Source organism: Ursus maritimus, unplaced genomic scaffold, assembly GCF_017311325.1.
Source record: "Ursus maritimus isolate PB19 unplaced genomic scaffold, ASM1731132v1 scaffold_3, whole genome shotgun sequence".
In the NCBI taxonomy this organism is placed as follows: Eukaryota; Metazoa; Chordata; class Mammalia; order Carnivora; family Ursidae; genus Ursus; species Ursus maritimus.
The window spans coordinates 90,367,385-90,384,348 of NW_024425563.1; the positions used below are offsets into that span (position 1 = coordinate 90,367,385).

The following is a 16,964-nucleotide window of genomic DNA, read 5'->3' on the forward strand; positions in this document are numbered from 1 at the left end:
TGTAATTTTTAAAACTTTGGTGTATATTACCTAATTATATTTTATAAATCTTCTAATTAACTAGCACTATATAACTTTATCTGTTTACCTCACAGTATTGTTAATACTGTGTATTTATTGTCTTTCTTTTTGAAATCTTTTCCCTTTAGTTAAAAGTGTTATATTACTTCGAATATTTTGGTTAATAGTGAGATTATTTTCATGTATTTTGGACAAAAATATCTTTTATATATTGACAGTTCATTTTATATCTCATTTTCTCTTGTGGGATTGATGGTCTTTTGTACTGATTTTTAAAACTTTGTTTTATACTAAGGATATTAATCCATTTTGTAGCAAATGTGTTTCTCCAATTTGTCATTTACCTTTCCCTCTCTTCCATATTGTTTACTTATGTATGTGATTCTAAATTTTTATTTAGTAAAATCTGTTGGTTTTTTAATGGGGTATTGTTTTGTCTTTGGTATAACTCCCCATTTTCCTATGGTGTTACACATTTGTCCCATTACCAATTTTGCCTCTTTTTTTTTCTTCACTGATGGTTGCTTTCATAATTATTAGATGTGTATTTAGGCTCTGTTTTCTGGTGTATATTATATTACACTTTTATGTTGTCCCTACAGGTCATAGTAATCTCTGGTAGATTAATTTTCAGAAACATTTTAGCTGGTACTTTGGTTCTTGTTTTCTTTAAGGTGAACTTTAGAATTGTTCTGAGAAGATAAGTATCCTCTCAGCAAAAGAAAATAGAAACAAATCCTTGGTTCTTTTATTGAAACGTTTTAAAATACAGAATTTTACAGTTTGGTATTTAATGAATTTGTGTACTTGTTAAAGTTTATTCCTAGTCCCTTGTAGTAATTTTTTTTTCCTTTTGTGGAGTTATTTAAATTTTATTTTCTAAGGAGTTGTTACTTACATGTAGGAAGTCTTTTGCTTTTTATATATGATTTCCTCTAACCCAGGTACTCTGTTTTTATTCTGTTGGATTTTCAAGGAAGATAGTCATCTTTATCAATAATTATGTTTTTCTCTATTTCAGTGTTTATATATTGTCTTCAATTTTGCTTACTAACTTCCAAAAAAATAATGATAATTTTGCTTACTAACTTCTTAGAGCATTTACTAGTAATGAATGTTTTTGTCGTGTTTTACTGGCATTTTACTGTTCAGTAAGACTTGGTTGTTGATTTGAGAGAGGTACCATTATAAACTTCTAAAAAAACCCTTTTATTTAAATTACTGTTAGTTAACATACAGGGTAATGTTAGTTTCAGGTATGCAATTTAGTGATTCAACACTTACATATGCAACGGTCAGTGCTCATCACAAGTGCACTCTTTAATCCCCAACTTTCAAGAATCATTCTAAGTTTACTAGGGGTGAGATCTTTGCTTTTAACTAGGAACTGATTATTAGCTTTCTTCAGATGACTTTTTTGGCATATTAATAGCTTTTTTCTCTGATAGATATACTGAATGTTATTAGGTTTTCCTTCCTTGAATTGATAAATTAAACGTAGTCTGATTGGAATATTTTTGGATACAGCTTTGGTTTCAATTTGTATGAGCTTCAGTAGGATTTTTGAATCTCTTACAAGTACAGTTGTTGTGTATGTGCTTTGTGCTATTTTAGGTTTTGGTAGCAAGATTAAGCTGCTTTTATAAAATAAAGTTGCAGTTTGTGTGCTTCCAAATGCTCTGGAGCTGTATAAACAGAATAAATTATATGTTTATTGAAGGCTTAATAGAAATCATCTAAAGTCCCAACTGGGCCCAGACTCTTTTTTAATTAAACACAATTCTTCTAACATTTTCTAAATTTTCTTTGATGAACTATACTGATTTTCTTTGATGAACTATACTGATTTTATTCAGCTTCTGCTGAGAGACAGTTTGTTCAATATATAAAACAGTTAATTTATCTTATATTAATCACACCCAGAAACTATGCACTGTAGGGTTGATTTGATATCTTAACAGTTTTCTTCTGAAGAAGAAGAAAACTGAGAGGTTTCCTTGGGATGCATTTGATACTAAATTCAGAGAGAAAGATGAATGTTATTGAAGTGACAAAGTAGTACTATTTTTCATGGAATAATTTCCTCCACAGCATTTTGTTTTTAAAAATTTTGAACCTATAGAAAAGTTATAAGAATAAAAATTTTAATGAATTAATTATTCTTGTTCTTAGGTGCATTTTATCTGGTGTTTGAATATATGGACCATGATCTGATGGGACTACTGGAATCAGGCTTGGTTCATTTTAATGAAAATCACATAAAGTCATTTATGAGACAGCTCATGGAAGGTCTGGATTATTGTCATAAGAAGAACTTTTTGCATAGAGATATTAAATGTTCAAATATTCTTCTAAATAATAGGTATGATGTCAGTTTGATATATGTGTTTAAAATGAGTGTTATATAATGTATACCTTTATTCTGTTAAAAAGACTTAAAATTTATTATATTGCTCAAACTGTTTTAACATAATTAGCAATATTACTGCTTGAGGTGTATCTGAACTTGTGTTAAATATACTTTAATTAATTTCCTGTAGTAGTTTTTAATGTACATAAAATAATACTTAGTTGATTGTCTCATTTGATATTCTCCAAATAATGTGAATAGATATTCTAGTAATTAATAATATGATTTCAGCTTCAGGTTAAGAATAGATCTAAGAATTTTTTTTTATTTAGAAATTTTTTTACACCAGTATCACAGTTTTATGGTGAACTTTTTTGAGGTGTGTATACACATACATATGCATAAGTAGATTTTTTTTTTTTTAAGAGAACGTGCAATTGGAGGGCGGGGAGACAGGGAGAGGGGGAAAGAGAGAGAATCTTAAGCAGTCTCCACATCCAGTGCAGAGCCCGACACGGGGCTCGATCTCATGACCCTGAAATCGTGACCTGAGCTGAGATCGAGTCGGACACTTAATTGACTGAGCCACCCAGGTGCCCCTACATAAATGGATATGTAAAATGTATGTTAAAATCGTTTTACTGAGAGCATAACATGAGCTCTGATAATTCTGTTGTAATTGGTGTTACTTGTTAGTTTAAGTGAGGCATGCCTGGTTCTGATTTTAGTTAGGCGAAAGGGTTCTATGGACCTTGCCCATCTAAGAACTGAAAAGTTTAGCATAAATTTAAAATGTTGTGGTTTGGTTCTTTTGCATTATTGATTTGAATTGAACAAGTAATATGTCTAATTACTAAGCAGAAATGATCTCAGTTTATTTTCATTGAAAGGTACTTTTCTAAATAGGAACTAAGTAGTACTAAAATACTGTTAATACTAGTACAATAAAAATAGTAGTAGTGGTGGTGGTGGTGGTACTAGAATAATAGTAGCTCAAGTCACCAAAGGAAAAGTACTAATTTTTTACTTTGTTATGAGTTTATCTATTTAAATGCCTTTACTTGTAGGACTTAGGGTACTGCTGTGTGATCAAAGTTAAAGTTTATATACTTGTGATTAGTTTCAGGAACAGAATATGAATGTGTATCATATGATTAGATATCTATGAATGGATACAAATATGTATGATTTCAGAGTAGACTAATACTTTTTGTTCATTTTGTCTTCTACCAGAGGGCAAATAAAACTTGCAGATTTTGGACTTGCTCGATTGTATAGCTCAGAAGAAAGGTAAGAGTACTTTCAAGTGACTATTATAGACAATAGAGACCACTTTTAAGAATACCTTATTGATAGTTTATTATTTTAAGAAAGGGGAATTTACTTTTCATTGTTAAATATGTGAAATAATGTAATTTTCTACCATATTAGATTGACTGTTTTAATTACAGATTTTATGCATTTATCTCAATTTAAAAATAATTTTTTTTTTTTGGCATTTAGAGGTAAATGTAATTTCTTTTAAAAAACTCATACTTAAATTTCTAATGCAGACTCAGATATAAGATGTTTGTGATTTTTGTGTTTGGTGAAAAATCTTAGTATATGCTTTTTATATTGCATGTGTAAACTTACAAACTTTGTTTTAGTTATTATTTTGGACTTCTGTTTTTCTAAAACTGTAGTTTTAGCTACAATTACATTTGTTTTAATCTCATTAGAGCCTTTTATTTAAACTATTGTGAGGAAGTTCCATTGTATAATTTCTCTGTGTGGAGCTTCTGTGGCTGAAGTTGGCATGTATATCCCATTTGGCTCCTTTGGGCCTGGTGGTAGTGAAATATGACTTGTCTTATTAGAACTAATATGGGGGTACCTGGCTGGCTCAGTTGGTAGAGCATGCGACTCTTGGTCTCAGGGTTGTAAATTCAACCCCCACGTTGGGTGTAGAGATTACTTAAAAATAAAATCTCAAAAAAAACCAAAAGAACTGATAGGAATTTCAAAATAAAACACTTCTGTGAAGCACTGGGTTTTATGTAAATATACTATGGAATTAATTGGGTTTAATATATCTCTAGGGTGGCCCATTTCTTTCCTGTCAAACAGCACTGTTCCTTTGTTTTCAGATGTATATTCTGAAATACTTTGTCAATTCTGTAATTTCTTTAGTGTAACCATAATTTAATATGATGATGCATCAGTTAATTGAAATTCTTAGAAATAGGTATTTACTTTCACTGAATGTTGACCAGTTTCTGGTTGGTTGATAAAATCCTCTTGTTTGAATTTTTTACAGTGAAAAATTTGTTTATTTTTGAATCTTGCCAAGCCTGTCCTGTCATTTTGAAAATTATTTTCATTATTTAGTGTGGAGAGGTTTTTAAATGATGTGTTTCAGATCCATTAGAATTCATTAAACTGCTCAGAAACTGTGGTTTAGACCAGTCGTTTTGGACAGGGCTCCAGCCCCCTATACTCCTTTAGCCAGAGGTTTTCCATTTTTATTTGTTTTACTTGCTACACTTCTAATTAATACTTTAAGAAAGCATTGTTTTTTTTTAAGTTTAAAACTGTTCTAAAGCTTAAAAGCTGTAACCCTCATTTTGCATTTGAGAAAACTGAGACCCAGAAAGGGTTGAGTGACTATAAAGATCAGAAAATATTTGTTGGCAGAGTCAAGAGTGTATACTTTGAAGTTTCCAACTCACAGGTTGCCCCGCCCCATACTATATAATAATGCCTCTTGGTAGAAATTGAAGGAAAAAACAAACTGGCCAAATATGCACTTAATCCAAAACTTCTCTTGATGTGTATTTGTATATCTGAATAACTAAATTTTAGTGAGTGTTCTTTAGGGGGGAGATTCTGCTTAATTAAGGATTCTGTCTGCGTATAGCTGGTTGAGATTTCACTGTTTAGATCATCCTTTCTTAATACAGGTGTATGTGTTTGTCATACTTGAATGTAAATCCCTTTCTTCTTGTTTTCATGTTAGGTTTCAGGGGAGATGGAGAACAGCTAAATTCCTATTTTCATCTTATAGATTCTTTTTATGCTGATATTTATTCACATTGGAATAGATATGTTTCAGAAATACTGACTGTAAAGTAAGATTTTACCTATCAAACTCCATTTTCCTATTTATTTTACCTTTTAAAATGGAATGTTGGGTTTCAGTGGAGTGCCAGGGGTGTGGTGTGTTCACTGAGCCATTGTCCCCATTGCACTACTGAATTGATACAGGGATTTTGAACTTACAAAAGTAGAAAATTTAAAATTTGCATCTTCAGGTAATGTATACTAAATTTTTCTGCTTAACCAAATTCATAAGATAAAAGCATGGTGTGTTATTTTGTTTTGTAAGCTTTTAGGGGCTTGGGTACTCCCTTAAAGCTTTTCTTTTTCCGTTTTGAATAATTCCCATTTCTTTAAAATCAAAGAAGTAGGCTTAATTTTAATGGAATGACTTTAAAAATACATACATTGTTTTAGTAAATTTTAATAACATACCAATTTTTACCATACTGCGTTTAACAGATTTAATACTGTCCCAACTTTTCTAGATATTTCTTGAAATAAACATGTAACAAATGATTTTTCTTTCATATTTCTTTCTTATTATAAGCAGGAAGTCAGGTAAGGCTTTACCGTAAAAACACCCATCCAAATGTTAAGTCACTTTGAAGTATTTTCCAAGCAATTAGCTATTACAGATAGAATAACCGAAGTGTTCAAGAAATTATTGCAAGGTTTCTTGTTTGTTCCCAAATAGAACACATTTCAGCTAGCCACTATAATAGCTTCAACTACATTCTCACTTATTTGGTTTCAGGATATCTTTTTTGATTTTGAGGAGAGCTTGATGGAGTGATAGTACTTCGGAATTGAGGATGGGGATGGTGTGACAAATGAGGATCTCCTCTGTCATGTGTGCTAAGTGAAAGAAAGGAGAACCACTGGTTTAAAATTAGGGGGAAATGATTTCTTTAAACTTCAGTAATCATTTTCTCATTTTGTGTATCAGTATTTATACTTCATCCTGTTTGGTTTTGAGAAATACAGAACTTGAGACCAGAGGTTTTTGCCCATTTCTTTACACCTGTTCATTTTTTTCAGTAGCTATTTTAAAGTCAACTTTTTCTGAAACTTTTAGCCATGATAATATACCCACTTCTGAGTTTTTATTTTACCAAGTCATTGCTCCAGTGCTTTCCCAAATGACGGGATATCTTTTTCTCGTTATGTGGCCATCCCATATGAATAAATATGTGCTTTCCATATAAACTAAAGATAATTTCATTTTCTAGAGGAGAAACTGTAACTTAGCACATTTACTTTTTTAATGAAAGGTACACCCTTTTTTTTTTTTTTTTTTTTTTATGAAAGGAACACCCGTAGGGCTCAATCAGGAAGACTTTGGCTCTAGTCCTGGCATTGCCCATTATTTAATAGTCTTGGGCAAGTCACTTAATCTCTATCTTCTTATTCTCAACTTTAAGAAGAAGGATTTAAAATCTCTAAAATCCTTTTTTAAAGAGTATTGGAAAACATCTTTTATGGTTCTACAGGTTACTGTGATCAAAAGAAGTTTCTTGAAAATTTTTAGGGCAATATCACCATCTAGTGGCTTTTCATAAAATTGCCATTAAAAGCAAAACTAAATTTTTCCTGTATATAGGAAAGCTATATATAGCTATCAGTGGAAGAGGGAGAAAGTATTACCTCTTGCAGTTTATCCAAGGACTAGATGAAATTATATCCATGACTTGTTACTTGTGTTCTTGTCTTTACACTCAAGCTCTAGAATTCTAGTCAGTTTAAAGACAGGGACCATATTTTAAACGTTTTTGTTTTTTATGCCCTAAAGTTTAAAACACAGTCACAGTAAGTGCTTGATCAATTCTGATCCAAGAGAAGGTCATTCTGATCTGGAGGACCCTCCTGATACAGATTAGTGCAGGGTGCTTTGGTAATTGTAGATAATACAAAGGATCTTCTGGGAGACCCTGGGCCAGTATTAGAACCATAGTAATAAGATCCTTAATAACAAATTAATAACAGTGTGACTAAACAAGCTTTAGGAATGGAAATCTCATTTAGGTTGCTGACCTAATCATAAGATCAAGATTAAATTGTACTTCCTTTGGCCCTAATGCAGTAGCTTACATTTTTGAGCATTTAAAATGGGAAAGGCAATTTAATTCTCTAGGGTATGCTGTGACCCCTCTTCATGTAGGGGAAATCTCATCCATTCCCTTAATGCTGAAGATTTACAAATCTCAATTTCAAGCCTTCATCTTTCTTTTGATCTCTAAACCTGTATGTTTACTGGACAGCTCCACCCAGGTGATGTAGGTACTTTAAATTAAACATATTGTTACAAAGCCTGTCTTCACATTCCCCAGAAAAAAGTCTGCTCCTTTTCCTTTATTCTCTATTTTAGTTGAAGGTATCCAGTCATTCTCACATACAGATATGTCTCCTATAGACCACTGTAAATAGAATTATATTGATTTTTGTGCCTCTGGTCTTTTTCCCTAACATTCTTTTCTTCTGCCATTCTTACTACTGTCCCCTGCCTGCCGCCCCCCTGCCCCCCCACCCCGGCCCAGATAATAGCAGTGTTGAACTATTTGAACTATTTGTAGTTCCCTAAACAAGTTAAGCTCTTAAGTGCCTTTGCGAGTCTACATAAGTTGTTTCCTTTTGTATGGCGTTATACTCTCCATTATCTCAGTCTGACAAATTTGTTTTTTTTCCTTCAGTTCAGTCACTACCTCCCTTGAAAAATTTACCCCGAATCCTATAGTCAACATTGGGCACATCTTCTTTATGTGTCCAGAATACATTATTCATTAATTTACATAGTACTTAAAGTTTATTATTATAATTTCTATTGCCACCAGACTTTAAGGCTTTAAACAGCTCTAACCATGGCTTGTTGGTTGGCTCTTCATTTGGTCCAGCCACCTCTTGGTGCTTCGTGCAGTACCGAGCTCAGAGTTTCAGTAAATATTTGTTGTTTATAAAGAAGGAACAAACATAGCTAGCATTTGTGCATGGTAATTTATTATATATAGTCCCATTTCACAAGAAGTATTTTAAGGGAAAGAAGTTCTCTGAAACAGGTGGTGTGGATATCATTTTTATATACATTTTAAAGATAGTGAAACTGAAATTTACAAAATTTTGGTGTATTTTCAGGATCACATAATTAGTGGTAGGGCTAAGAATCAAACTTGAATCTTTTGACAGAAAGGCTTTTTATTTTCGTTATACTGGAGTGCTTCTTTGGTAAGACTCTAGATCTTGATTACCTAAAAGGATGTTCTTTTTAAATTTCCCACTTCTTAAAGTATCTTCTAGATGCGGAGTTCTAGGGGCATCTAGGGTCTGCTTTGGAGGTACCATTAGGCTGATGGCAGGTTTTTACAGTTGTTACAACAAACAGTCGCTGAATTTTACTGTCTCTGTTCTCTTGGCCTTCAAATAATATATTTAATTTTACCCAAGGAAGGCTACTTATTTAGTCTTCCAGCAAGTTGTATGATATTTCCGTTTCTGAATCTCCCATAAAGCTCCTTAAATAACAAATTGAGAAGGCTATAATTGAGAAATATTTTGATAACATCAGATATTTTAAATAATCTTAGATTTCACATGAAAGTTTTATTATATATAAGCCTGATGTCTTATATCTTAATGTTTTGTTGACCACATTAAAGTAGGAGTTTTGAAAAAACAAAACAAAGGAAGTATTGTTGTTTTTAGAGTGTTGTTTTTTTTTTCCTTTAGCGGAAAAGAAATAGTGTCTGCTTTCTTTTCAAAAACTTTTAATAAGATTTACAGGTGAAGATATTTAGTAGAAATTGAAATTCAGAATATTTAACATTGAGACCTTTATTTCTGCATCTTTAGTTTTTACTAAAAATAATAGCTTATTGGAATTATTGTTTGGTTTTTTAAAATTTAATGGCAGAGGGATTTCGCGTGCACATGTGTGTGTTTTGCTAGGTTATGAAATTTATTACTTGGATTTAACTTAATTATGGGAGTAAGTGGGGTTGTTTATTTTCTGTGTTTGTTTTCTTTTTTTTAAGACTTATTTTAGAACGTGCAGGTGGGGGGAGGGGCCGAAGGAGAGGGAGAGAGAGAATCTCAAGCAGACTCCCCAGTGATAGGGGATCCCGAAGCGGGGTTCAATCCCAGGACCCCGAGATCATAATCTGAGCCAAAACCAAGAGTCAGATGCTTAACCAACCAAGCCACCCAGGGACCCAGGTTGTCTTTTTTAAAGTGTATTTATTCTGTACTGTTTAAGGACCTGTTCGTTTTCAGTCCTGTTTCTTTTTTCATACTAGTAAATTCACTTTTTATGGAAATACTGGGTAGACATCTCAAGAATGTAATTTTTTAGAAATTCATGAAAGAAAAAGCATCATATATGTGGTGTCACATTACTTGCATTTTCTCTTAGTGAACTAAGCAGGACTATCTTTATGATGCTGATAATGGGTAGCTAAACCTAGTAGGCAAATGTGACAGGTTCATTTTTGGAGATTCTGGATATTCACTTATTTGTCTAATTTTGAATGATCTATTTTTATATTACAACAGTACTTTAGTTTTCTTGGGATTTAAACATCCTAGTTTCAGATCATAGTTACCTTTATTTTCATTGTGTTTGTAAAAATGGTTTCATGATCATAACATGAGGTGTTTTCTTGATTGTTTGTTAATAATCATTTAGTGAATTACGTGATTTGAAATAGGCTTTATTTGCTAACTCCATCTACCTTGGAATTTGCTCTTAGGATTAAAGTCTTTTTCCGTCTGTGTATTCTCTCAGTGTTTGCTTCCTTCTCATTTAGCACTAAGGTGGAAAGTGAGGCAGGACACCTGTTTTGTAAAATTCTTGAATAAATTACGTGTTTTTTCTTGACTTTAATAAAACCATCATTTTCATTATCTTTTGTCAATGTTAACTTTTAAAAGTTTATTACAAACTACTTTATTAAGAGCTTATTTAAAATGTTTATTTAAAAAATGCTTATCTCAAACATTTAAAACATAATTGTAGCACTGCTGTCTTTCTTGAAAGTTTTCTTGCCAGCTCTGCTTTCTCCCTGGCTTTTTCTCCTAGCTGTAGAAAAAGTATTTGCTCAACCTCCTGAGGAACTGATAGTTCAGTGTGGTTGGAGCAAGAACCAAGTAATAAAGATTTTTATGGGCCTTGTGTGCGTATTCTCTAAGAGGCAGCAATGTGTTTTAAAGGTATAACATATTGACATTTTATGCTGTCACTTTGTATTTTGGAAAGTGGATTGACCTTGCAAGTCCGGAAGCAAGGGCAACCAGTTAAAAGCTGTTGTAGTAAACCTAGGTAGGGTGATGATGGTTAGAATGAGGGAATAGGCATAGATGTTAGAAAGACAGATGAATCATATCATAAGATATGAAACTGTTAGAAAGTGATGTTTGAATATGTGTTGTTAGACCCATACCTGCCTGTACCCCTACTGTAAGATTTCTGCTTAAGCAACTGGCTAAGTGGTTTGTTAGGGTAAGGTAAACTTTTACAACAAACAGAACCTCAAAATTCAGTGGCTTAAAGAATACAGAATTTATATGTATTTCTCACTTAATGATCAGGAGTGATTGTTGCTTACCTCGGTGGACAATTAAGAGTATTTAACCATCTCATAGATCAGGTGGTGTCATTCAGGGATCTAGGTGGGAAGATCTGCCATCTTCACATGCCTTCCAAGGCTATCACCACCTCTTGTCAGCCAGAAACTAGAAAAAAGGAGAGAGGAATGTTATGAGCCAGACCTAGAAATGGCACTTACCACTTATATTCATATTCCATTGGTGAGAACTTGGTCATGTGATCATACCCAGCTGTAGTGAGGGTGGGAATGTAGTGTAGGTGGGCAGCTAACATTGAAGAAAAGAACAGATTTTGGAAGACAGGTAGTAGTCTCTGCCGTAAGTGGTGATGCTGTTTCCTGAGACAGGAAACAGGCAGCAAGTGGGTGGCGAAAGATGATAAATGTCCTTTGGATGTGTTAAGATACAGGTACTTATAGGACTGCTAAATTTATATGTGTCGTAAAAACAGAACAGTATTGTAAGATGATCTCAGTTGGGGAAAAATTACTTTTGTTTCTGTGTAGCAAAGACAGACAGGGTCCCTGGTCCCATTTACATGGTGATGAGAGAAGGCAGACAATGAACCTGTGGAATAAAGAACTTAAAATACTTAAAGGCTACAAAGCAGATAATATAGTGACTGTAAGGTCACTCTGGGCATGTGGGTAATTTTTAGCTAAGATAGTTAGCATAGACCTTTGAAGAAGTAAAATTGAGCTAGGACCGACCTGAGTGATGAGAATGGGATAATTTAATGAAGACAGAGGCCACGAACATTGCAAATAGAAGGAACTCAGCAACTGCAAAGCTTGGGAATAGACTTGGAAAGTTTAAGGTCCAAAAAGCTGCCCAGTGTAAAAATAGGAAGTGAGACACTCTGGAATATGGTCTTACCAACTGAGGTAAAGTTTAAATGTTATGTAGTTATAGTGATATGATCTGGTTTTATGCTTAAAAAAAAAAAAAACAAAAAAAGTGGGGGAGGAAGGCTAGGGACAGATATGGCAGAGAAACTAGTACCAATGAAGAGATAATGATGGCTCAGACTAAAAGATAATCTTGGCTTACACTTTTTTGAACTTATGGAAAATTGTTGGATTTAGTATCTGTTTGGATGTAGAAATGACAGAAGTTGTTGATAGATCAGATGTGAGATTTGAAGGAAAGAGGAATCAAGGATGACAGAAGATTTTTTACTTCTGCGTAGGTGTTAAAAACAGATCCCAGATTTGTTTTGTAGGTTTGGTAGGTGTTTCTGCAGTAGATTGTGAGGGGAAACATGGCATTTGTGCATATGATGAATTTTGTTAGCTGAAAGCTCTCCATGTTTTTCTCAAAAATATAAGTTATAGTCTAAAAGAAGTATAGACTATTATATATGTTGAAAAAATGAAGCATTTTAGAGCAGTTTAGGAATTTCCTTTTATGTAATTCTTTTTATTTCTTAAAAGGGTCTTTAAGAAAGTTAGTAATTCTGGTTTGTCTATTTTAATTATCCAGAACCTCCCAAGTACCTCAACGGCCTAGGATCTTGCTCTGAGCATTTGCTTTTTGCCTTTTATCTATTTAGACCAGATGGGAGGCTGAGCCAGGCTGCCAGCCTGGGGACACACCCTTAAGATGGTGCTTTTGTTTGTTGGGGATAAAGGTAGGGAAGACCATAACTGTTTCTCACCTCTCCTCATCCACCCCAGTCTTTTGAGTTCCTGGGATTATCTAAGGACAGAATGTTGAGATCTGTCATTGAGCAGATAGTCATTGATCTCTATTGATATGTCATTGAATGTAAAGAAAAATTCAATGAAAATTCAGTGATGGTACTTTTTTAAATAAAAACTACATATCTGTCTGAATATTTTATTCACTTTACAAATGAAAGAATTTCCCCAGCTTTGAGATATTCATGTTTTAAAATTGAACTTTCTGGGTGCCTGGGTGGCTCAGTCTGCTGAGCATCTGCCTTCAGCTCAGGTTATGATCCCAAAGTCCTGGGATCGAGCCCCCCATTGGGCTCCCAGCTCAGCGGAAAGCCTGCTTCTCCGTCTGCCTCCACCTGCTGCTTCCTGTGCTTGTGCGTGCGCTCTCGCGGGCTCTCTGTCAAATAAGTAGATCTTTAAAAAAAATAAATAAAATCGAGCTTTCTATGTCAGATTTTACAGTTGAATGTTTTTTCTCTGTCTTTACCTAGTTCTTCTGACAGAAACTCAGAATTTGGAAATATTTGAAAAAGCCATTAATTGGTATACGTGAAATATTTTTGCCATATACTTAAAAGTACATTTCATCTAGTTTTGTGTTTAACCATTTTTTATAATATACTAAATATTTTCACTTCTGGGTTTGATAAAAGAGTTAAAAAATTAAGCTAGTCTTAATTTTAGCTGCTAAAGATGACTGTGTTCTAAATGTTGCCTAGAACTTGATACATAGTATATAAAATCTTTTATTTAAATATTCTTTTCAATAAAATTTAATAACTTTAATTTGTGTGACTTTTCTACATAATTCAACTTTTATTTTTTAAAATATATTTAAAAACACTTAAACATAAAAAGATAAAGTATTAACTGTTTACAGATAGATTTATATTAATTTAAACATTTTCTTGAGACCATAGGTTTCCAGTTACACTTGAGTTAACAAGACCATAGGTTTCATATGCTTATAGATCCTTGAAATGTTTTTGAAAACTGGTCTTTATAATTTTCACAAACTTTGTTCTCCCACCCAGCTAATTCATGTATGTCAACTAAACTTACAAGGCCATATGCATTAGTGTCTGTCCTATGCTCATCGTTCTTGGCTTTGTGTGTGGGGTTCATAATAAAGAATGGTACCTGAGGTTTTTTGTCTTCTGGGGAAGATAGAAAACATAAAATAGAATATAGTGTTAAGTATGATATAAAAAATAATGTGAAAATAAATCCATTGATAATAGAGTTTATGGAGGTTGGTCTTTCACTATGTATTGAAGGAGGTATAGGCTTGAATGAGAAAAATAAGGAGGGGATTTCAAATTTAAAAGGAGTTAAGGCATAAACAGGTGAACTTTTTAAAATCAAGATATAACTGACATACAACACTATTAGTGGGGCGCCTGGGTGGCTCAGTCGGTTGAGCGTCTGACTCTTGATGGTCGTGATCTCAGAGTCATCAGGTTGAGTCCCATGTTGGGCTCTGCACTCAGCACAGTCTGCACTGCTCTGCTGCTCTGCTTCTCCCAGCCCCCCTCAAATAAATTAATTATCTTTAAAATAAAGATTTTATTTTATTTATTTTTAAAGATTTTATTTATTTGAAAGAGAGACAGGAATAGCAATAGAGAGAGAACACAGTAGGGAGGAGCGGGAGAGGCAGGCTCCCTGCTGAGCAGGGAGCCAGATGTAGGGTTCCATCCCAGGATCCCAGGATCATGACCTGAGCCACAAGCAGATGCTTAACTGACTGAGCCACCCAGGTGCCCCAAAATAAAGATTTTAAATAAAATCTGTAAAAAAACACATATTAGTCCCAGAATGTAATGATTTGACAGTTGTATACACTGTGAAATGACCACAATAAGTCTAGTCATCATTTGTCACTATAAAAAGTTACAAAAGAAAAATTTCTCTTTTATTCTTGAGACGAGAACTTTCAAGATCCACTCTCCTGGCAACCTTTAAGTATGTACTGCAATACCATTGACTGTAGTCACCATTCCACACACCACATCCCTATGACCTGTTCATTTCACGATGGGAGGTCTGTGCCTCCTGACCCCCTTTCAACCATTTTCCTCCACCTCCTTCCTGCAGACACCATTCTGTTCTTTATGTCCATGAGTTTTTATTATTTGTTTGATTTTTAGATTTCATCTGTAAATGAGATCATATGGTATTTGTCTTTTTCTGTCCACTTACTTCAATTAGTATAATACCTTCATGGTTCCCTGCATGTTGTCACAAATGACAAGATTTCATTCTCTTTTATGGCTGAATAGTATTCCATTGTATATACGTAGTCTCCCTGTCTGGGTTTTGTGTTCCACAGATGCAGATTACTGTGATTAACCCAGATGATTAGTCCAGAACCAGATGATCCTTCTGATGATAGTAGTCAGTAGTAGCCTAACGTTACATCACAGTGCCTACATCATTCACCTCACTTCATCTCATCACATAGGCATTTTATTATCTTACATCATCACAAGAAGGATGAATATAGTACAATAAGATATTTTGAGGGAGAGAGACCATATTCACAAGTTTCATTACTGTATGTTATAAATGTTCTATTGTTGCTAATCTCTTATTGTCTAATTGATGAAGTAGGCTTTATTATAGTTATGTATGGATTAGCAAAAAACATAATATATATAGGATTCAGTACTATTTGTGGTTTCAGACATCCACTGGGCATTTTGGATTGTATCCCTTATGGATAAGGTACTATGTGTACCACATCTTTTTTATCCATTCATCCATCAGTGAACACTTAGGTTGTCTCATATCTTGAGTATTGTAAATAGTGTTGCAGTGAACATGGAGGTGCAGATTAGTATTTCCAGTAGTGTTTCCGTTTTCTTTGGATAAATACACAGAAGTGGGATTGCTGGGTCATATGGGATTTCCATTTTTAATTTTTTGAGGATCCTCCTTACTGTTTTCCATAATGGCTATACCAGTTTACATTCCCACCAACAGTGCACAAGCGTTCCTTCTTCACATCCTTGGCAATCCTTATGATTTCTTGTTTTTTTTTGATAACAGCCATTCTAACAGGTATGAAGTGATCTCTCATTGTGGTTTTGCATTTCCCTCATGATTAGTGAAGTTGAGCATCTTATGTGCTGTTGGCCATGTGTATGAATCTTTGGAAAAATGTCTCTTTGGATCCTATGCATACATTGTAATCAGCTTTTGGGGTTGTTTTGCTATTTGGTAGTATGACTTCTTTATATATTTTGGATATTAACCCCTTAGAAGATACATGATTTGCAAATATTCTTCCATTCAGTAGGTTGCCTTTTCATTTTGTTGATGGTTTCCTATGCTATGCAGGAGCTTTTTAGTTTGATGTAGTCCCAACTTGTTTATTTTTGCCTTTGTTGCCTTTGCTTTTGGGGTCAGATTCAAAAAGAAAAAAAAGAACACCAAGACTTGATGTCAGGGAGCTTGTTGCCTCGCTTTTCTTCTAGAAGTTTTATAGTTTCAGGTGTAGACATTCGAGTCTTTAATCCATTTTGAGTTAATTTTTGTGTATGACATAAAATAGTGGTCCAGTTTTATTCTTTTGCATGTGGCTGTTCAGTTTTCCCAGCACCATTGATATTTAAGAGATTGTCCTTTCCCCAATATATATTCTTTTCTTTTTTTTTTTAAGATTTTATTTATTTGTCAAAGAGAGCACAAGCAGTGGGAGCAGCAGGCAGAGGGAGAAGCAGGCTCCCCGCTGAGCAAGGAGCCTGATGTGGGACTCAATCGCAGGACCCAGGGATCATGACCTGAGCCGAAGGCAGATGCTTAACCCACTGAGCCACCCAAGCGTGCCTCCCCAATGTATATTCTTGCCTCCTTTGTCATAAATTACTTGACCATATATGCGTGGGTGTATATCTGGGCTCTCTATTCAGTTCCATTGACCAGTGTGTCAGTTTTTATTCCAATACTGTACTGTTTTTGATTACTATAGCTTTGTAAATTTGTTTGAAATCAGGGAGTGTGATGCCTCCACCTTTCTTCTTCTTAAGATTGCTTTGGCTATTTGGAGTCTTTTTTGGTTCCATACAAATTTTGGGAGATTTTGTATTATTTTTGTGAAAAATGCCATTGGGACTTTGATAGGAATTGCATTGAATCAATAGATTGCTCTGGGTAGTATAGACATTTTAACAATACTTATTTTTCTGATCCATGAGCGTGGAACATCTTTCCATTTATTTGTGATTTTGGTTTTGTTC

The 16,964-nt window shown here is 33.9% G+C and overlaps 1 protein-coding gene across 2 annotated transcripts in view; it reads left to right on the forward strand.

The window, feature by feature from the left end:
• CDK13 (cyclin dependent kinase 13) overlaps nucleotides 1-16,964 on the forward strand; it is a 118,889-nt gene that overhangs the window by 73,969 nt on the left and 27,956 nt on the right. For both annotated transcript variants that reach the window (XM_040644421.1, XM_008703610.2), the window contains exons 6-7: nucleotides 2,194-2,383; nucleotides 3,605-3,661. In XM_040644421.1, the coding sequence (XP_040500355.1) occupies nucleotides 2,194-2,383; nucleotides 3,605-3,661 (247 nt within the window). The remainder of the gene's footprint in view (nucleotides 1-2,193; nucleotides 2,384-3,604; nucleotides 3,662-16,964) is intronic.